The sequence below is a fragment of the Loxodonta africana genome, chromosome 7, assembly GCF_030014295.1.
Source record: "Loxodonta africana isolate mLoxAfr1 chromosome 7, mLoxAfr1.hap2, whole genome shotgun sequence".
Lineage (NCBI taxonomy): Eukaryota > Metazoa > Chordata > Mammalia > Proboscidea > Elephantidae > Loxodonta > Loxodonta africana.
Genome location: NC_087348.1, coordinates 63,161,223 through 63,183,489, shown reverse-complemented (window position 1 = coordinate 63,183,489; position 22,267 = coordinate 63,161,223). Strand labels below are relative to the sequence as shown.

At 44.4% G+C, this 22,267-nt stretch overlaps 1 protein-coding gene across 6 annotated transcripts in view; it reads left to right on the top strand.

Moving 5' to 3' along the window:
- The window catches only part of NAV2 (neuron navigator 2), a 459,088-nt gene that overhangs the window by 382,564 nt on the left and 54,257 nt on the right, over window positions 1-22,267 (top strand). For 4 of the 6 annotated variants that reach the window (XM_023550786.2, XM_023550784.2, XM_064288348.1 and 1 more), the window contains 7 exons: window positions 3,913-4,204; window positions 4,938-5,640; window positions 8,631-9,098; window positions 9,768-9,833; window positions 11,167-11,211; window positions 13,677-13,837; window positions 16,178-16,366. In XM_023550786.2, coding sequence (XP_023406554.2) covers window positions 3,913-4,204; window positions 4,938-5,640; window positions 8,631-9,098; window positions 9,768-9,833; window positions 11,167-11,211; window positions 13,677-13,837; window positions 16,178-16,366 — 1,924 coding nt within the window. The remainder of the gene's footprint in view (window positions 1-3,912; window positions 4,205-4,937; window positions 5,641-8,630; window positions 9,099-9,767; window positions 9,834-11,166; window positions 11,212-13,676; window positions 13,838-16,177; window positions 16,367-22,267) is intronic. The other 2 variants (XM_064288347.1, XM_023550789.2) reach the window with 2 other exon arrangements.

Here is a 22,267-nt window from a genome sequence, read left to right as displayed (position 1 = left end):
TAGATGTCCCCTGAAGCCATAGTCCCCAAGCCCCTGCCCTTGCTCCGCTGACCTTCAAAGCATCCGGTTTATTCAGGAAACTGCTTTGCTTTAGGTCCAGTCCAGTTGAGCTGACCTTCCCTGTATTGCGTGTTTAGACCTGCATTTTATAGTTCTATAAAATATGGATAATAATTCAATCTCAGAGAATTAGATCAGCAAATAGTATATGTAAAGAGACTTTGCAGAGGGCCTGGCAAGATAAGTGGCAGGTGGTGGGATGATGCTGACAGCATTGATAACTATTTCTGTTATTTTTAGTGCTCAAACTTCAGCCAGTTTAGCTTCTTGATTTGCAGGGACATGGGCATGAGGAGGGCAGTGTCCCTGGCTTCTAGAGGCTTGTGGCTCAGCAGTGGGAAAGAGAAGTTCACCCTAATGCAAGACAAAAATGGGATAAGCACTGAAGGAGCAGGACAGCAGGATGCTGGGGATTTCCTGAGGCGGCGATGGTGTTGGTAGTGATAATGAGTTGGGGTTGATGTTGATGATGAGAAGGCCACCGTTCATTGAGTCTTCCATGTTTAGCGCATTGAGTCCACCACCAACCCTTTAAGAGACCTATCTGTTATCATCCCATTTTATACACCAGGTAATGATCTCAGAGAAGTTATGTAACTTCCTCCAGGGTCACACATGGCAAATGAGTGGCCGAGCCCAGTACTTGAACTTGAGTCTGTCGGACTTCAAAGCCTATGCTCTTTTCTGCACTTAATGCCAAGCTTCCCTCTCTTCGCCCCTCAGGCTCCACCATGGTTCTACCCTCCCACTTTCAGAAGATTGGACCCTCTGTGGTACACACTCCAATCATCCAGGCCTTCTCCCAGCTTATATATGGATTTTTGCCAACCTTCCCTCCTGGTTGGTTAAGTGGACTTCCAATTAGGGGCAATAAAGAAAGCCTTCGAAAAGGAGATGGAAATAACGGGCAAATATGTAGGACAAAGGGAGGCTACAACCTTCGTGCATTTCTACCCTGTGTGGATTTCCTGCAGGCCTTTCTATTGTTAGCTCTGGGAACAGAGACACTGGGAATTGTTCACTTTTTAATCCTCAGTGGTGCCACCACATGGCCTGGCACATAGCTCAGTAAGAGTTTGGTAAGTAAATGTCAACGCAAAGCCAATAACTGTCCTAGGGCAAATGCCCAGCTATTCAGAGTAGAGCTGGGAAGGCTACTACCCTGGTCCAAGTTGTGGGGGTTGGGATGGTTGGATGATTATTCTTTCCAGAGAGGAAGATTCAGGCCACGGTCCTGGGTTAGGGACATGTGCTCTCTCTTTCTTTACCTTTGGTGAATCGGGATTCTAGGGGAGGCTGGGGTAGAGCCTGGCACCCAACAGATGGCTTCCTCAGGATTGAGGTCAAGGAGCTACCAGGCCAGCCAGTCAATATGGACAGAGACTCCATTGGGTGTATTGTGTTAGGTGCTTTTGGGGATGCAGAAATATCTCATCGCCGGACGTGTCCTCAGGGAAGGCAGTGCAGCATACTGGTTAAAACATGGGCTCTGCAGTAAGACTCCCTAAGTTGAAATCCCTGCATCTTCACTTCCTTGCTGTGTGATTTTGGGTAATTTCTTTTCTACTCTGCACTTCATATAAGATGAAAAATAATTGTAACTTCCTCATAGGTTTTTAAGTAAGGATTAAATTAAACTTTATCACAGTGCCTGGCAGATAGTAAGTACTCAATAAATTTTCGTTGTTACTACTACTCACACCACTACAGTTTGATTTGGGGAAATAAGATATAATCATAGGAAAGGAATACATAATGCAGTGACTCAGGATGTGGTATATGTGCTGAACTGAATTTTTCTAGTCCCTGTTGGAGTGTATTAGAATATGCGTGAATGTAAGCTCTGTGAAGGTAATGATTTATATTTGGTTTTGTTCCTTGTGGTATTTCCAGTGCCAATAACCTTGTCTGGCATATAGTGTCCCCTAACAAATACTTGTTGAATGAACAAATGAATGTTTTCAGAGGCAAGCTCTCTCTTGCCTCAGGGTCTTTGCACATGCTAGTCCCTAAACTCTTGGTGTTTTTTTTTTTTTCCTCATTCTTTAGAGCAGGTCTTCACAAAGGCCTTACTTTTTACCCCCATTATCATAGTATAAACTAAGTCCATGCTTGTATTTCCCAGACTACTCATTCTTTTCCTTATAACATTCTTCATAATTCATGATTACACATTCATTTGTATTCACTTAGCCTATCTCTGCCTCCTTCATTGGATCATAAACCCCATGAGTGGTTGAAATCAGTCTTGCCCACAGATTCTCAGATTCTCCATGGTGCCTGGCAAACAGCAGTGGGCATCAAATAAATTCTGGTTGAATGAATGTACTGAAAGTGTTTAGTGGAAGGAAAGATTCCTGTGGGCTGAGGTAATTGAGGCAGTAAGTGGGTAACTTTAATTTTTTCATCTTTATAGTGGAGATAAAGACAATACTCCATACCTACTTACCTTCCTTGACCAGATAGTGGCCTGGATCAAATGATATGATTTTGTGAGAGTGTGTGGTAGCTTGAAAAGCTTGTGTTTATTTGTTCATTTAATCATCACACACGGGTCGCCACGAGTCAGAATCAACTTGACTGGTAACTGGTTTTGCTCATCAAGCCTTGATTAAGCTCCTGCTCTGTGCCCAGATGTGGGGACCCCCTTGCCCCTGCCTCTGTGTCCTTCACCACAGCAGAATAATGTGCTTCTCACAGCCAGGGAGTGTGTTTTTGTTCTCATCATGTCTCCAGTGTCTAGTAAATAGTTGGCACTCAGTACATGTTTGGGAATGACTGAACAAATGAAGGCACGCATAAAGTGCCTGCAATGGATGAGTGGCCTTCTAAGGCGTGAAGGGGTGGGGAGAGGGAGTGGAGCCGTGATAGTGATGGAGAGGCAGTTGAACCTGGGCTGCTTGTCCCATTCAGCCAGTGTATTCAGTGGAGGAAGGAATCCATACCACTCTCGAATTTTTGACAGGTTTTCATTTTCATTTCCCGCCTTGCTGATGTTCTCCACTCTCGGTAGTTAAGTACAGCAAAAACAGGACTTGTTTCTGAAAATGAAAACCTGAGAAGTATTGCAAACCTCCCTTCCCCATGCAGCTCCTTCTCCCTTCTGGTGTTCCCCTCGGAGGAAGCCCCCCAAAGCATTCTGGTTAGCGTGATGCCTTTTAACTACAGCAGATTAACATCACTCTCTGTCCCCTCCTGGGTTCCATGGCCAGCAGGTCAGGGCTCTTCCAAAGAGAGCCCGCTAATTATATCCCTCGTCTGAACATCCCACAAAGGGAGCAAAGCAGTGGCATAGAAATGAGGCTGGGGTGGGAGCGGCATCCGTTGGCTTTTAGCATTTGGGAAAGTGGCATTTGAGGATTTCTTCCCTCTCAGCTCCCGTCTCTCGCTGATCTGAGTCAAACTAGCAGGCGCCCTCACTTGCTTGCTTGTTCGGTGTGTGAGGCTGTGGCACTGTGCTGGATCCACAGATCTTGCTGCCACTGGAGTGATAGGAAGACGGCAGAACAAAGGGAAACAGGCCGGGAGGTTGAATGCTGGAGTTGCAGGAGGCTGCTTTCTGAGTGCCGAAGAGTTGACACTGAATTCTGCCCAATCTATGTCTGCTCTGCGGCTTCTCCTCCATAGGGCTCTCTCCCTTATGCCCTTCCTAGGACACATTTTTATTCTTTACTTTCCTTGAACCAAAAGCGTCAGACTTTAGAGCAAGGTAATCAGGTACAAAGGCCCAAACACTGTAAAAGTAGTTACTCTTTTTTCCTTAACCAGTGTGTCGGCATTATTGCCTCTGGAGTGAGGGGCGTCCTAGCGTGGGATTTGGAGAGGACTAACTCACGAAGTCTCTGTCCACAGACCGACGCTGAGAAGCACTCGCAGGTGGAGAGGAACTCCCTGTGGTCTGGTGATGATATCAAGAAATCAGACGGAGGGTCAGACAGCGGCATAAAGATGGAGCCAGGTTCCAAGTGGAGGCGGAATCCCTCTGACGTGTCTGACGAATCCGACAAAAGCACGTCGGGCAGGAAGAACCCCGTTATCTCCCAGACAGGCTCTTGGCGGCGAGGCATGACGGCGCAGGTGGGCATCACCATGCCGAGGACGAAGCCAGCTGCCCCAGCAGGCACACTGAAGACCCCAGGAACAGGTAAGTAAGAAGAAGGTGCAGTCATAGTTGTCAGTTTGAAACCAAAACTGTAGTAACTCCAGTAAGGACTTGACGATGTATTTTTAGGTCCCCATAAATGCCCAGGTATATTTTCCTAGAGTTTAGAATCCTTTACTAATGAGCTTTCATAAAGGTTCACATCACTACCTTTTTTCTATTGGAAATATGTAAGTATGTAAGCCTCTTAAGAGCTGAAGATGGCCTACCTATTAAGGCAGATTGAATTGGTTTAGCTATGTGCCCAGTACAGGCTGTTTAAGGGGATGTATTTGCAAACGGTTGGTATGTTAAGTTGATGTTGTCCATGATTTAGGGAATGTGTGTAAACAAAGGCAGTATTTTTGCAAGAAGTTAGGGGTGCTCCCTGGAAGTGTTAGGGATACCCTTTTAGTGGACAGAGAGGGGAAATGTTGGTAAGATGCAGTACCTCTTTCCCAGACAGCCCAGAGGTTATCTGGCTTTGCTTTATCGTGGGTGAATTTCACCTGCTTGGCAAATGAGTAAAATCATTGACATCTCATATAAAGGCTCACGGTGACAGTGATAGACAAGATTATTTTTATAAAAAGCTCTTTCCTCTGCCTCCCAAGGGGACTGCATTCACCAAGGAAAAAGTGAACCAGTTCTTCAGAGAAAAGGAGCATCTTAAATAGGCTAGCTGGACCATCTAGGTTCTTGGTTTGCAGGCTAACCTTGCTGATTTCTCTCTTAGGAAAAACAGATGATGCAAAGGTGTCTGAGAAAGGAAGGCTTTCTCCCAAAGCCTCCCAGGTGAAGCGGTCCCCATCAGACGCAGGCCGCAGCAGTGGTGACGAGTCCAAAAAGGCCCTGCCCAGCAGCTGCAGGACGCCCACTGCCAATGCCAACAGCTTTGGGTTCAAGAAGCAGAGCGGCTCGGCTGCCGGTCTGGCCATGATCACAGCCAGTGGGGCCACTGTCACTAGCAGGTCAGCCACACTGGGCAAGATCCCAAAGTCATCTGCACTAGTGGGCCGGTCTACTGCTCGGAAGACAAGCATGGATGGGGCTCAGAATCAGGACGATGGGTACCTATCTCTCAGCTCTCGGACAACCTTGCAGTACCGAAGTTTGCCACGGCCCAGTAAGTCCAATAGCCGGAATGGAGCTGGGAACAGGTCTAGTACCAGCAGCATAGATTCCAACATCAGCAGCAAGTCAGCAGGCCTACCGGTGCCCAAGCTGAGGGAGCCTTCCAAAACCACCTTGGGCAGCTCTCTGCCAGGTCTGGTCAACCAGACAGATAAGGAAAAAGGTATCTCTTCAGACAATGAGAGCGTGGCTTCCTGTAACTCAGTAAAAGTGAACCCGGCAGCCCAGCCTGTGTCCAGTGCGGCTCAGGCTACTCTCCAGCCTGGGGCAAAGTACCCAGATGTGGCCTCTCCCACACTCCGCAGGTAAGTGGGTACATGGTACTAAGCGGAACTGGAATAAATTGAATGGCATCCTGGATTATTAGTGCCCTGTTTCTTGGTTAAAGCAGCCTCTGTTCTTCTCTACTGCATTCTTCAGCCAGTAATTTTACAGTTGACTGATTATTTTCTCACATTGGGATAAAAAACAAAGGCCGCTAGAATCAGCCGTCTTTAGGTTCAAATCCTGGGTCTATCCTAATTAACCCTGTAACCTTACTTAACAAAAGTGTACCTCAGCTTCCTCACCTGTACAATGGAGATGATAATATTGACCTTATAGGGTTGTTGTGAAAATTAATCTCTGTAACTCTGGCCCACAAGAAATACTCAATGAAAGTTAGCTACCATGTGAGATGAGGTCTTGATCCTCTCTTAGATCTGGATGGGTAGTAGCTCAGGGGCAGCAGACCTTTTTTTTTTTTCCCCTTGGTAATTTTGTGGCTGAGCTTCCACGTCATCATGTGAGGCAATGATCTTGGCCAGATCCTTTTTTCAAATAGCTCAGTATCACCACATACTTCTTTAGAACGCATGTGTAATTTCAACTTAGTCTCTGAAATTTTAACTCCCTTAAAAACAAAATAAAATAAAGCTCTGTTAGAAGGACTCTGAACAGGAGAAACTGATTTTCTGTTGCCTAAAAAGGCATCATCTCTCCCCCTCCCCCATTTCCACACTGGGTGGAAATTTCTGTGTGAGAATATTATCATTCTCTGGGTTTTTGATGGTTTCTGGTTAAATTTGTATAACTTGTCTGTTCACATTACCTCATTTTAATATCCACCGGACTGCCCTCCAACTGTAACTGCATGGGTTAGAGTTCATTCCCCCCCTTCCCCGGAAAATTTATTACAAGAAGGAGAAAGTCCCAAAGATAGAAAATTAGGCAGCGAACAAAATAAAAATGACGTGCACATGTACATATTTGGGGAGGAATAGGAATGTTTTTGAAAAGACTTCAGAAGAAGCGTTCCGCCTGAAAAGTACAATAAAGCAGTTCACTGCTCCTTGTCTAGACTTGATTAGTAGAATTTCAGTAATGATTATTTTTCAGAGGGAGATCCTATTGGGCTGCTCTTTGTTGTTTTAACAGATTGCCTTGTAAATGAAAATTTTCTTTGCTCCTCGCCTCAAGTATTATATGTAATATTCGCCCTTTGGTATTATGGATTTCCTTTAGTAACCACAAAGGCATTTTACTAGACCCTCAGGCTAGTGTAATAGAATACTTGAAATGCATGCAGCTTCTTAGGCTCAGTGTTTAGCACCTTTCAGCCAATTCCTGGTAAATTACATTTTTTTTTCCTAAATCATTAAAACGCTCTCAGTTCTCCTGATGTGCATTAATCTGGAGAAGAGAGATCATAGGTGAAGTGTGATAACTCTTTTCAAATGATTTGAAGGACTAATGAACAAAAGATTGAGCCTTTTCTGTGTAGTTACGTAGAGCAGGATTAGGAGCAATGTGTAAAAGACAGAAGGAGATAGATTAGATTTTACTGTTCTAACCATTGGAAGTGCTCAGCAATGGAGCAAGTTATTCTTTGGAGTAGTAAGGGAGTCAATACTCCCGTCACTGGAAGTATTTAAGCATTCTAAAGCCAAGATTCTATGATGGGCTATTTCCTTCCCTGGTTTTCAGCAGGCAAAAAGTGCTTCTCTTTTGTCACTAGGCATTGTAGTGGGGGTTGATTATTTGTTCACATATTTGAGACTTGTTGGATTGTTTGGCTAGGACAGAGATCAAGCTCACACCACTTAGAGTAGTTGGGTAAAAGGCAAGCTGCCTATCAATGATAAGTACAAGCAGTTCCTGGGTTACAAAGGCCCATAAAACCTGTAGTTAAAAAATCGAGGTACGTAAAATGGTTCATAACAGCAAAATGGCGCTACTTTGCTATGCATATCAAAACATTATTATTACTGTATTATTATGTTAAAAATGCTTTAGTGTATCTGGAAGTGTTTTTTCAATGTTTTTTTATGCATAGAAAGGTACACTATATTCTAAGACAAATATTTGACTGACATTAGATATGAACCATACCCAACTGTCCTGATTTACATAGAAATTCGATTTAAAGACAGATTTAGGAACAGAACTCGTTCATAACCCAGGGACTGCCGGTAGTAGCCTCATCACTTTTCAGAGATACCTATTCCATGTGGTCTTTAGCTGGTTGAGAATAAAGCCCTTGCGTTGTATAAAGCCCTTCTGACCTTAAGATAATCCTGCCATTCTACCAGAGAGCCCCTCCCAGCAGAAGAGGGAGGCGTTTGCACCACACCCTACTTCTCTGTGTTCTGATGGTACATTCTTGGGTATGAGCAGTGGAGCAGTGACATAAAATGGCATCTCTGTGTATCTGTCACAGAGAGACAGTTCATACCCACCGTGTCTAATGTCTTGTGAACCCAGCAAGGTTTTTGTGCTATGTCATTGGATAGTACAGGCTCTCTGGGCCTAAAAGACAAATCTTTCAGGCCGGGCTTTCAAGTGAGGATAAATCTGTAGAGATACTCTTCCCAGGCCCCATGCAGATCTAGACTTCTGTTCTTGATTCTATGTGTTGTGCTTAGAGATCAAAAAGACACAGTCCCTTTGAATTGAGCCCTCATAAATTGAGTGCCTACTTTGTGCCTGGCATCATGGATACAAAGATGACTAAGACAACTGTTTGTCCTCTACATGTTTTCAGAACCAAGACCTTAGCTAGGTCTGTAAAAAATTACTCTCTATTGCCCCTTGGCTCAAATAGAGCCAGGGCCCTAATGGCAGCCCAGAACTTCAAGTGTCCAGGCCCACGTTATGGCCAACTTTTCCTAGTGGAGCACCTTTAGCCGTTTCAGTAGGAATGATTGTGCCCTTGCCACAGGGATTCTCACTGTCGCCTCTGCTCCACTCTTTTTTAACAGCTCAGTGCCCCTTGGCACTGGGTGTTCAACCCACACGGCTCTTTGTCTCTTCACAGACTCTTTGGTGGGAAGCCTACCAAGCAAGTGCCCATTGCCACAACTGAAAACATGAAAAATTCGGTGGTCATCTCCAATCCTCATGCCACCATGACCCAGCAAGGTAACTTAGACTCCCCCTCAGGCAGTGGCATTCTGAGCAGCGGGAGCAGCAGTCCTCTCTACAGTAAAAATGTGGACATCAACCAGTCTCCTCTAGCCTCCAGCCCCAGCTCAGCCCACTCGGGCCCCTCCAACAGCCTCACCTGGGGCACCAACGCCAGCAGCTCCTCGGCAGTTAGCAAGGACGGCCTGGGCTTCCAGTCTGTTAGCAGCCTCCATACCAGCTGTGAGTCCATTGACATCTCCCTCAGCAGTGGAGGGGGACTGAGTCACAACTCCTCCACTGGCCTGATCACCTCCTCTAAGGACGACTCTCTGACTCCATTTGTCAGGACCAACAGTGTGAAGACCACACTGTCGGAAAGGTTGGTGTTGTGCGTTTGGCTGCCCTTGTCTCTCAGAGGGACCTCCTTCCAAAAGTAAAAAAGATTATGTTAGGAATCTCAGTTGTTAATTAACCTTTGCTTGTGAGACTTCTCTCTTTCTAATTACTGCTGTCTTTCCTTGGGGAAGCCAGTTTGGGATGGAACTAAGCTCAGTTCTGCTTCTTGTTATCTTTTTCATTGTGGTTTTTCTCAGTGCTCTGAGCTGCTGAAAGTCTCTTGGGGGCAGATTTAATGCTTCCGTTTGAAATGGCATTCAGCCTTTGAAATTCTTGCATTTTATTCCATTTGTTCCTCAACTGTTTCTTCCCCCTCCCCCCTTGTGATTGTGCAAGCAGAGCTGGTGACCGGCTGCTGCCAGGATTGAGTGCTAGGACACTCTTTAGGCAGCTGAGTAGATTAGGTGGTCATCATGGCAAACACCCTCCTACTGAAAGGCTGCCCGCCATAGAGATAGGAAATGCAGAAACTAAAAGTGCTGGCAGAGCCCTGGATTTCACTGTGTTATGTGCTGAGTTTCTCCACACAGGGAAGAAAGGTAGGGTCAGCACTGGGAATGAGGAAAATGTTCTGTTCACTATGTGTAACGCCGCCTCCCCTTTTTCCACTCTAATATACCTTCTCTTGTTTTCTACCTGCCTGGACATCTAGCCCTCTCTCTTCCCCTGCTGCTAGCCCTAAGTTCTGCAGAAGTACTCTGCCCAGGAAACAGGACAGGTAATGATGTTGTAGGCCGGGGAAACCACCGAGCCTTCTCTAGGCTTCTCTGCCCACCTGTGTCAAGCTAGATGTTTTGCGCAAGGCTGTTGGCCTGAGGCTTCTGCTTGTGTTTGTGGCTCCAGTGTGCTCTGTGACCCCTAGACATGCAGGTGAGGTCTGTTCCGCTGTCCACTGAAGCCCAGGGAGCTGGGGCGGCAGCAGTTCTCACTTGCATCTTGGCCTTCCTGTGGCATGTCCCTGCTTCCCAGCTTCCCACCCTTTCTTTCCCCTTCCCCTCCCCTTCCAGTCCCAGAAATGATCTACCACCCACTGTGCAGCTTGGCCCTTGCCTTTGCCCGTACCCCCACTCCCCAGCTCCCCACGCAGCTGGCTCTTTTCCCTTTCAAAGTCCTTTGCTGCAGTTTGGCTCATTATGTCTTGCAGGCTGTTGTGTTCTGTGTGCCCAGTTCCTGTAATGATAATGAAACAGAATATGTGGAGTATTGAGACTTTGCAAACGAAGAAGCTTGTGTCTGCCCCCAGTTCCCCTGTGGGTGGGCTTTCAGGGGTGGATAGTGACCTTAAATTTGTGAGGGAGCAATAATAGTTTGGCCAAACATAATAAGCAGATGTTGTTTCATGTTAAAAAAAATTAATGTACAACCCCTTCACCCCATCAACAGCAAAAATTTTGTCTTTTGTCAGATTCACAAACGAAGCCCTTAAACTCCTGTTCTTTGGAAATCCAAATGCCTTGACTTTATCAGCCAGCAAGTTGTAACATGCCCCGACTTGGGTCCAAGGCTCAGCTTCTAGCTACGCCCAACAAGGGCCACAGAAACTGAGAGGGACCTGGAATTTACTTCGCTACACATGAATTCCAAATATGCAGACTGCTGGCCTCTTGAAACCCTCCAACAAGTCCCTTCTCCCACTTGAAGTCATTGCCAATGGCATTTAGGCCAGGGCTTGGGACACAGAGAAACTGGCATCTCCATCTCCACGAAGCAGTAGTGGAGGTGCAGAGATGGGCGGTGGAAGGCACAGCTCAGCTTTGAGGTGGGGCAGCCCTGAGGTTTGTTTTAAACCTGTGGAAAAGGAGGAGCAACTGGGGTTGAGCAGCTCGGGTAAAGTACCCACTGATGTCAGCACGGGCCAAGGACTGGGTTTCCTTTGTTTTCCTTGGATGTGTTGCATGCATGGCTGGATGAGGGGAGCACTCCTGGCGATGTGGGTGTTGATATTACTCCCTTTTCCAGATCTCTTCAGCCCCCTCCCCAGCCATTCCCCCTCCCATTCCCTGCCTCCCCTTGCTTCTCTGAAGTTCATTTTTGTTTTAACTTCCCTACAGTGACCCGCACCTTGATAGGAACACTTTACCTAAGAAAGGACTCAGGTATCTGTGTTTCCTCCTTGCATCCATGCCATCTGTTGTGGCCTTGGAGCTTGGCTGTGTGACTCTCATGGCTGATGGAGGTCTGGTCTGGCCTGGCCTGGGGTCCCCACTTTGGCCGCTGCAGCAGGACCCTTTGGATGAATTTTCCCCTCGCTCCCTCCTATTCTCTTCTCTCCATTTTTTGGCTTATTTGCTTGAGCAAGGGCTGTGCTTTCTCTCACTTAATGTGGCAAACCATCTCATGAAAAGCATCTCTAGACAGGCCCATAGAGCAATCACTGCTGCTTCTGGGGCCACTGGGTTAATCACTGACCGGTGCACCACGACCATCTTGTTCATGGGGTTGTCTTCCAAGAGAAAGGACATGACTTACAGCATGTTGATTTGTTCAAAAGGACAAAAGCAAAGGAGGGAAATACTTCTCCCAAATTTGAGAATACCTAACTTTTTTGGGCCCATAAAAAGTTGCTAAAGACAGATAATTAACACTTGTCTATATATTCTAATCAAAAATTGGGTGAACTTTCAATGCCCAGCAAGACGTATGTGATCATTTTGTGGTGAAAATAAAGAAAAGACAACCGGGAAGGATCTCCATTAATTCCTATTTTTTTAGTGGCTTGGGTTCATTTGTGGTGCTCGTCCTGGTAAACAAGATGCTATAAGTCACCATTGCTCGTTGCTTACACCATCTAAATCACTTTGCCAACCTGAGAAATTTCAGTTTGCTAATGTCTCCCCCATGATCTTCCTGTCTTATGGCTGCAGCTGTCATTTCTCCTGCTCTCTAAACACCTTGTTCTTTGTGGCATCAGCTTCACCCTGCACTAAGCATTAAGTGCTTTTGCATAAAATGGAGCTTGGAATGAAATGTTTCATTGCTGTCATGTGTGTCTGTAGTTAATAACATGCAGCTCTTAAGGCTGAGAGCATTTTGAACAGTAACAGGAGGTAGGTATCAATGCTTCCTTTCAATAGGAGCTCCTAGTAAAGCCAGTTCTAGGAATTTAAGAAGGAAGGTATTGAAAAATCCCCCAACAGACGGCCTGTGGGAGGGAGTTCAGCACTGTGGACTTAGAAGGGAGAGTTGGCCAGGCCTTTTGTACTTCACAGTTTACATCATGCCTATTAGGGCTACTTGTCACCAAACATGCTAGATGTTTAAATCATGGCCACTCTTAATGTGAGTTTGACATTGTTGCCTTATCATGGTCCCAAAAGCAAGCTAACCTCTCTAAACATTAATTTTGAAATGCTATGTATATTTGTGTAGCAGATTCAATCATGCCAAAATAATGTAGCCCTGGCTTTTTAAAGTTGGTTTTCCAAGAATTCAGAATAAGGATATGTGACAGACTACTTTCAGGCAATTGATGTGACCTTGAAAGTTGCATGTCCATCAAATCCTATAGTAAAAACATAAAGGAAGAAACTTTTTTATGTTCCTACTCTCTCTGACTTTCCCTTTCTAGCTCACTCGCTCCGTACACATACACATACCCAATACCAACACACCGACAACACTCTACCAAAACCTTTTCTTAGGCCAAAAAATTCCTTCTTTTAACCAGTAGTCAACCCATAGTACCTCCATTTGTAAATTCAAGGGTACCCTGGCCACTTAGGCACTTCAGAAATTGTAGGTGTTACCTGTGGGTATGAAGAAAAGAGCGTGAGTTTTGGAATTAGACGGATATGGATTGGAGTCTCAGCTCTGTGACTTAGGGCAGGATATTCACCTTCCCTAAGTGTAAAATAGGAAGAATAACAGCTACATTGCTGGGTGGATCTGAGGCTTCAGTGAGAGCATGTCTATGAAGACACCTAGCACGCTGTAGCCATTCAGTCAATCACCACCAAATACATTTCAGAATAAATGAGGAGTACCACATGACTTCTACAGACTCCCCACGTGCAAAACACAATGGTTTGGGTTTCCTTCTATGAAGACTTGCTTATGCTAGATTGCAGCAACTGCCATAAACATCAGTGTTCTCAAACCTTTCACCTTCACAAGGCTGACTTCTCATACACTCTGATTCATGGCCACTTTGTTGTGCTCAAGAATGCAGATACCATGAGTTATCTAATTAAAACTTCCTCAAGCTGTAACAGCAGCGTGCTTTGTTGCTTCAGTACTATCAAGGTGGGGGCATTGACATGACACTGTCATGATTCAACATGTTACAGATACGCCCAGTGACGGCTCTTCTGAGCATTTAGCAGTCTTGCTCCCTTTATGTATTTCTCCCAAACTGAAAGGAATTGCAATTTTCCCCAAAGGTGGCCAAGTAGGGGAAAAGATTTGGAGAAACTTCAAAAGTTTCAGGGTGTGTAGTGATGTGATTATTTTAAATCATCTCTGGGTATATATTTTCTTTTTATACATTTACCATCAGTTCTGTGGAATTTGTTTTCGTAAGCGTTGTTCACGGTTAACCCCAGCTTGATTTCTGTCTGTCCAGGTATACTCCCACCTCTCAACTTCGCACGCAAGAAGACGCGAAAGAATGGTTCCGGTCCCATTCTGCAGGAGGCTTGCAGGACACCGCTGCCAATTCCCCGTTTTCCTCCGGCTCCAGTGTAACTTCTCCTTCTGGGACAAGATTCAACTTTTCCCAGCTTGGTGAGTAGCCACTTGTCATTAGCTGTGTTGATCAGCTCCATAGGGCAGGGGTTATCTTGTGTTTTGAAAGAGACATGTGGTCATATCGCTCTCAGTATCTGGTCAGTCCTAGGTAAGGTAGGTTTATTATAGGAGACTGATAGCAAAAGAAACAGAGAGACACACTTCCACCACCCCCCGAACTGCTGCCTAGCACCAGCGCACTTTGTGCTTGCCAACCACACCCATGGGTTGTCCTGTTCCACCTACCTGAAAATGTTCTTGGCCAGCCTCCTGGCCATGTGAGTGAGCCTAAGCAGCGCACAGGTGCTACCGCCCCACCTGACAATACCTGAAGTTCCACCAAAGCCTGGAAAACTCAAAACAGAGCCTTTGGGACTAAAAGAAAGACAACAGGAACCTCAAATTCCAGAGCAGTAGAAACCTAAAATACACTATGCCAAGAGTTCTGTGAATAATGCTGTAAATCTTAACATATATATATTTTTTAATTTATTGAAACTCAAACTACTAGCCCTTAAGCGTCTAATACAATGTTAACTTCAAGAGGAGGTGCTCAATAGATAAGAAGTCATTCGCTGAGAATTCACTATGGCTTGGCCAGTGTATCTTGAAAACTGCCGAAGCTTGTATCATCAGCTTCTTGAGTGTGGTTTGGAAGATGTTTAGTTTTGAGTATCATGTAAGGTTCAGTATGTGCAATGTTTTCTGCAATTATAATTCTGGTTTATTTCTCCGAATAAGCTTCGATCGTAATGATGAATAAGAATCATAAATTAACCATAGTAAAAGTGACATGGACAATGAGAAAAGAAATAGAGGAAATAGCAAAAAGCTTTTGGTACTCAAATCAGTAATTTTCTTTACATGGTTGATCCAGGTAGGATGGTAGCATTGAGAAGAATGTATTTTATTTCGGAGGCCTCTGGAAAAGTGGGTTTCACAGCATAGCTTGTATCTGGTTCTCTTCAATGCTGGGGAAAAATCAAGTTGTGATGGAGCAAGGATTCTTGGAAGTCCTACTACTAACATATTGCTTTGACTGGCACAGTGGGGAAGGGAAAAGAATTTGTAACACAGTCCCTGCTGATACATCAACAGAGTCTACATTTGCAGAGAGGCAAAACATACCCACAGAGACCCATAAAATAGGGTGAAAGAGAACAATCCAAAGCTTTCGATGAAAATTTGTGAAAACTGAATATAATCAAATAGCAAATACTACATTCAGGTAGAAAAAGGAAAGATCGGTGCTGGCTGGAATTACTGGGGAAGGTTACATGAACAGAAGCCGTTTACAGGATGGGAGCTGAGCCTTGAAGGATGGATAGAGAGGGGAAAGTAGCTTTGCCAGTCAGGTTGTGCTTGTTAGAGAGGCTGCTTTTTCTGAGTATCATCTGTAATAAATTCAGAGTCTTTAAGGAGAGGTGTGGCTTGTAATCCAATAAGGCTTTTTTTTTTTTTTTTTAAACAAATAAATTGTTTTATTTATAGCTATGAGTATGAGCAGGAAGGCTTGAATATGTGTAAGTGAAAATTAATACCTAGGGGAAAATAATCCAAAATATACTTAGAGGATAAATGAATTAACCTAATGAATTATCAAAGAAGACTTGTGGAAGTATTTTTAGACCACTCTCTAAAGCTATTGATGTTTTGTGCTTCTGTGTGAAAGGAGCAATCTGGGTCATCAAACGAAAAGCACATCGTAGGGAAAAATGTAATCACTGTGTGTTACATCTTCGTTTTTGATTAACTAAATGAGTACCTCGGAAAAATGCTGTACATCACTAAACCGGACAGCATTTTAGTAAGGCCAGTTTTGGCTCAGGTAGATGTGTCCCCCTTGAGTTGAGAGCTCTTTATGCACCATTATTAAATGTTCCCCATCTGAGGCAATGAGACCTGTGTTCATATTGTTCTTTCCCAGCCGTAGCTCTTTGAGGCAAGAGATTCTTGTCATGCACAAATGCTTCCCATCTGATCAAAAGCTGGGTTGGACTATTTTGGGCTTTGGCTTGAGAAAGAATTGTTCCAGATGAGCCCGGGGAGTAATTAGCTCATGCCTGGAAGGTGACACTGGCTTGTCTGAACGTGCCAAGTTGGAAAGCCGAGGCCCAGAGCCTTGTTTTGGAACTGACCTGCCTTTCCTCCCTTACTTTTAGCTCCGAGTTTGTAACTCAAAATATTGATGTGACCACCTTTTAGAAAATAGACGGGGAGAGAAGTTGGAAGAAATGTATATGGCTGACAATAAACAGGCTCCACTTTGTCCCCAACCAGGAATTGAACAGAGACATGAAATGTCCCAAGCTTTTGATTCCATTCCTTTCATTCCAGCGAGTCCCACCACTGTCACACAGATGAGCTTGTCCAACCCAACTATGCTAAGGACCCACAGCCTCTCCAATGCCGATGGGCAATATGACCCATACACTGACAGCCGCTTCCGGAATAGCTCCATGTCCCTGGATGAGAAGAGCAGGACCATGAGCCGCTCTGGCTCATTCCGAGATGGTTTTGAAGAAGGTAAGCAGGAGACTTGCTGTCTCTCAGATTACACAGTGTAGTTGATGGTCATTTCATTGACCTGAGAGCCATCTGTAAGTGCTTCTAATTCTCCCACCTATCCTGGACGTCAGGGCTCAGGGGTACAGGTCTAAGAAACTCTGAATAGTAGAGTCTGACCCTTCATTAATCTTGGAGGATTTTAGGGAAGAGGCTGCTGAAAAAACACAGGAGAACCTTAAAGCTAATGAACTTCTGCTCTAGACTTCTCTCTCCTGGACTTGGACCAAGCTCCTTGGCATACCCCTGTATCTTGAGGCTTAGCCAGTGGCTTACTGTCTTGGTAGAGCAAGTTATCGGAGAGTTCATTTCCCTGTGCTAACACACCTGTATGGCTTTGGGGGGCCATGGGCAGTTATGCCTCTCTGCTTCATTCCAGAATTTTCTATTTCTTTCCTTGACTACCATTCTTTAAGTTTATTGCCTTCAGTTATGCCTTTTTTAAGTTTTTTTTTTCCTTTGGTTGCTGATTGTGAATATTTTGGATTAGATTTTCTGGGTTTTGTTCATTCTAATGAGAGTTGTGGGAGAAAAATTCTGTGGGGAAGTTTGTCGGCCATCTTTATAACTCAGTTCATTCATTTCTCTTTCCCTTTGTTCCTTCACCTGAGGTGTGAGTTAGAGGAGCAAGCAGTCAAAACGTTGGGGTGGGACATCACTCTCATCCCTTTAAAAGCGTCTCAGAGATGGGGCTGATAGAACATAGGAGGCAGTAACTCATTGACTCATGGTTGACAGTGTGGAGTCAGACTGCTGGGTGTGAATTCCAGCTCCACTACTTCTTAAATACATGATCTTGGGCAAGTTACTTCTCTCTGTGACATCTTTCACCAATAAAATGGGAGTGATAATAGTATCTACCTCATGGAATTATAAGAATTAAACAAGACAATGCATAAACATGTTAACACTTTTTTTTGCATTAATGTTATTGCATGTTACAGCCTGTAGACATAGCTTCAGTGTTGGCTTCCTGGCAGCTGGAAGTCCTCAGCCAGAGAATAGGGAGCCCGGCCTGAGGGCTACACATCTAGTTGTGCCTTTTTTTTTTGCCAGCGACAGAACAGAATGTTGGAGAGGGAGTCACAGGTGTTTACCTCCGCTTCCCAGTCCCTGTGAGAGTGGAGCAGTATGCCCAGCATCCTCCCAGTAGGAAAGAACTAACCCAAGTCAAGAGGAAGAAAAACGGGAGATGTAGGATTCTACTTTAGCCCAGTGTTCTTTTTAACAGAAGTTGTAAAGAGTTCAGTTGCAGAGTGGTTGCCCCTGGTTCATCTTCCTGGCAACTTATTGCTCTTCACCCTGATTTACGTATCATTTGCATCCAGTGAGTAGACGTAAGTCTGTAAATCCATATATGGGAACCTGCTGGGGCAGAGGATTGAGGAGGAGCGGATCCTGAGTTACTGAGTGTTTTTGGTAGATTTAAGAGCGAGAAACTAATTACCTAAACCCTCAGAGCTGTAATAGTGGAGGATATATTAACCATAAGGTGAAGGAGTAGGCAGTTTGTCTTTAACTTTTTTCTAGTAAGTGTGCTAGCCAAGCATGGCCACGGAGCATTTCCTAACCTCCCCGGTGACAACTTACACATGGAGTATGTCCTGTGCCATATTCATCTTCTCTGTCACATGTATACCTGCCTGAACCATGTTCAGTACTGAAACTTGTCCAAACAAGCACACTTTGCCTCATAAAGGTCCAGGACCATTAGAGTATCATCAGATAGCTTTTATTTATCCCATCTGGAATCAAGCTATCAGGTACCACAACTGTGGAATACCTTGGATGTCAATGTGACATTGATAAAAAGTGGTTCCCCACAAGCTGTGTCTAGACACCTAATGTTTCACAATGACGTGGAACTAAAGTGTGGAGGCAAGAATCAGATTTGGGGATAAGAGGTAGGGACTGATGTCGATATACTGTTAACATATAACTTTACATTTTCACCTTCTAGGAGATTGGGCTTTAGACTGATTTTATTTCTTCCAAGCATATTACATTACAAAAACAAAGCAGGGCTTGTTTAATTAAAAAATTAGGTGCTTTTAATTCCACCGGGTGAAAACAGACTTTTTTCTTTGGAATCTATAAATTCCCAGTCTATAGTTGGGGAAAAAAATTCACATCTCGGGTTTGGACCAAATACTCCTTGCTGTTAAGTCCAATTCCGACTCGTAGCAACCCTATAGGATAGAATAGAACTGCCCCAAAGGGTTTCCAAGGCAGTAACCTTTACAGAAGCAGACTGCCACATCCTAGAACCTACTTATAGTAGCCAATTAGGTACATTATGTGCCATACAGAGGGATAGAAATTTAGGAGGAATCAGCACAAGTACTCGTGTGAGGTTTCTGTCTGATTTAATTAGCACTTTCCATTCTGAAGTGGGAAACATAAATATGTAGATTAAATACAGGCTTGGCCCAGATGCAACCTTTCAGAGTTATTTCAGGTAAATTAATATTCACCAAATGCATTATACAATCTTAAAGTCAGCTTTAATAGCATACATTTAGGGGAAATGCTTAAGGCATGTTTAAAATGGATGCTTCTGGAAGGGGAAAACAATCAAATGACTTTATCAGTCTTCATGAAGAGCTAGTGCAATCTAGAATGCAGAAACTGCCACCATTCGGTTTATATGGAATCCAAAGGAGCAAAGCACCTTATGAATAAAGAAATCTGACATCGAAGCTGGCTTGTTTCTAACCCATAAGTTACAGATGTGATTGAAATCCCAGCACCTTGACCTTGGGTAAAGGTCTTGACCCTGCTCAGCCTCTGCTTCCAATTTACTAAAATGTGGAAAATCGTTGTACCTGCTTCAAAAGATTGAAATGAAGGTTAAGTGAAATAAACCAAACCAAAACCAAACCCACTGCCGTCGAGTCGATTCCAACTCATCGTGATCCTATAGGACAGGGTAGAACTGCCCCGTATGGTTTCCAAGGAGCACCTGGTGGATTCAAACTTCCGACCTTCTGGTTAGCAGCTGTAGCTCTTAACGACTATGCCACCAGGGTTTCCCTATCGGGTACAGGGCAGAAAATCGCATGCCGTGCTTTAGCTGTTAGGCCTTGGAATTCCCATATACATTTTGTTGTCCAAAAGTACCCAAGCCACATAACCCAGGCTGTGACTTAACACACTTCACATGAAAGAGGGCCAGGTGCCGTGGTTCAGGCAGGCCACATTCAGTTTTGGGGTCGACTCTGGAAATCAAGGAATCTGTTTCTTTGGACCACAGCCTTACTGTTGCTATTTACCGAGTGAGTAGAGTTAATTACGGAGAACGCCTGCCAGATATGCTAGCCTCTGCCTGAGGCACCAAGTTTGCCCTTAGATGTTGCTGGAGGCAGTGTCAATAAGTCTCTGTTTACAAGATTGAAAACTTCCACATAGTGCAGGCCTCTGGAAATGGCCTCTGCCAGGGCATTCTACAAGTATGACTGAAGGGTGGCTACACGTTACCCATATGTCTCCCTCAGTTTGGCCTCCAAAATAATCTTCCTCCTAGTGATTTGTGTCATGGAAAGTTGTCTATAACTCACCTCTTTGGAATATTAGGCCACTAGGTTGGGGCATTTGAGACCTCTGATAATGTGTGGACACATTAGCACCAAAAGCCATTATGGATCATTAACACCTTAAAAAAAAATTTTTTTTTTTTTTTAATAATAAGGCATGGGTCAGATGAGTCATGGAGGGAGGAGGAATAGAGGAAAGGTCTAGAACTCAGGGCACTGCCAAGGAGGATGAATGTAAGTGATGGTGTCATGACAGCCTCAGAGCAACAGGTATCTGCTAAGAGAGAAGAGGGTTGGAATGGCAAGCAAGAGTTTCCTGGGCTCAGAAGAAGTAGGAAGCCCATCTAGGTGGTGGTCAGGGAAACGAAGAAAGGCTCCAGGGAGAAGACATCTTTTTGAGTCGATCCTAGAGATTTTGACAGGGAAAAATTAGGAGCATCCTAAACAGAAGGAACTCCGTGGACAATGACTCTGAGGCAGGAAAGTTCTATGCAGGGCATGCTTGGTAGAGAAGTACAGAAGACTTTATCCTTCTGTGCAGAAGACAGGTAGTGTGATAGGAACGCATGAAGGAAGAGTGGGAAGTCAGGGAAGGTCTGTTGAAAAGATGGTGGGAGGCACCTGAGTGTGAGGCTGAGCTGCTCATCTTGTTGGCAGGCAGCTTCTGACTGTGATCCAAGTTGAGTTTACCACTTGGGTGGTAAGTGAATGCCATTTAGTACATGGGAAAAGTTGTTCCCGAGCCTCCTCCTACTTTCAGACTGCAGGTTATAGAGTGGAGTTGGAGGAGAGGCTGTGCCCAATTGGTGTCTCTGTGGGGAATATTTCTGTTTTTTTAAAGAGGCTTTTTTTTTTTTTTTTTTTTTTGGTACTTTAGGTGAAGATTTACAGAGCAAACTAGTTTCTCATTAAACAATTAATACACATTTTGTTTTGTGACTTTGGTTGCCAACCCCACGATATGTCAACACTCCCCTTCTCGACCTTGGGTTCCTCATTACCAGCTTTCCTGTCCCCTCCTGCCTTCTTGTCCTTGCCCCTGGGCTGGTGTGCTCATTTAATCTCGTTTTGTTTTATGATCCTGTCTAATCTTTGGCTGAAGGGTAAACCTCAGAAGTGACTTCATTACTGAGGTAAAAGGGTGTTTGGGGGCCATACTCTTGGGGTTTCTCCAGTCTCTATCAGACCAGTAAGCCTGGTGTTTTTTGTGTAAGTTAGAATTTTGTTCTACATTTTGCTCCAGCTCTGTCCAGGACCCCCTATTGTGATCCCTGTTAAAGCAGCCCATGGTGATAGCCAGGTACCATCTAGTTGTGCTGGACTCAGTCTGGTGGAGGCTGTGGTACTTGTGTTCCATTAGTCCTTTGGACTAATCTTTCCTTTATGTCTTTGGTTTTCTTTATTCTCCCTTGCTCCAGACCAGTGAGACCAGTGGAGTATCTTAGAGAGCCGCTCACGAGCTTTTAAGACTCCAGACGCTACTCACCAAAGTAAAATGTAGAACATTTTCTTTATAAACTATGTTATGCCAATTGAGCTAGATGTTCCCTGAGACCGTGATACCCACAGCCCCCAGCCCAGTAATTCGGTCCCTCAGGGAGTTTGGATGTGTCAATGGAGCTTCCATGACCTTGCCTTGGACAAGTTGTGCCAGCTTCCCCATGTACTGTCTTACCCTTCACCAAAGTTACCACTTATCTATTGTCTATTTAGTGTTTTCCCCTCCTCACCCCTCCCCTCCCTCATAACCATGAAAGATTGTTTCTTTTTGTGTGTAAACCTTTTCATGGGTTTTTATAGTAGGGGTCTCATACGATATTTGTCCTTTTGTGATTGACTTATTTCACTCAGCATAACACCTTCCACATTCATCCATGTTGTGAGATGCTTTGCAGATTCATCATTGTTCTTTATCATTGCATAGTATTCCATTGTGTGTATGTGCCATAGTTTATCCATTCATCTGTTGATGGGCACCTAGGTTGCTTCCATCTTTTTGCTATTGTGAACAATGCTACAATGAACATAGGTGTGCATATGTCTATTCATGTGACAGTTTTTATTTCTCTATGATATATTCCTAGGAGTTGGATTGCTGGATCATATGGTATTTCTATTCTGGCTTTTTAAGGAAGTGCCATATCATTTTCCAAAATGGATTTACCATTTTGCATTCTCACCAGCGGTGCATAAGAGTTCTGGTCTCCCCACAGCCTCTCCAACATTTGTTATTTTCTCTTTTTTTGATTCTTGCCAGTAACATCCCGGTGAGATGGTATCTCATTGTGGTTTTGATTTGCATTTCTCTAATGGCTAGTGATCACAAGCA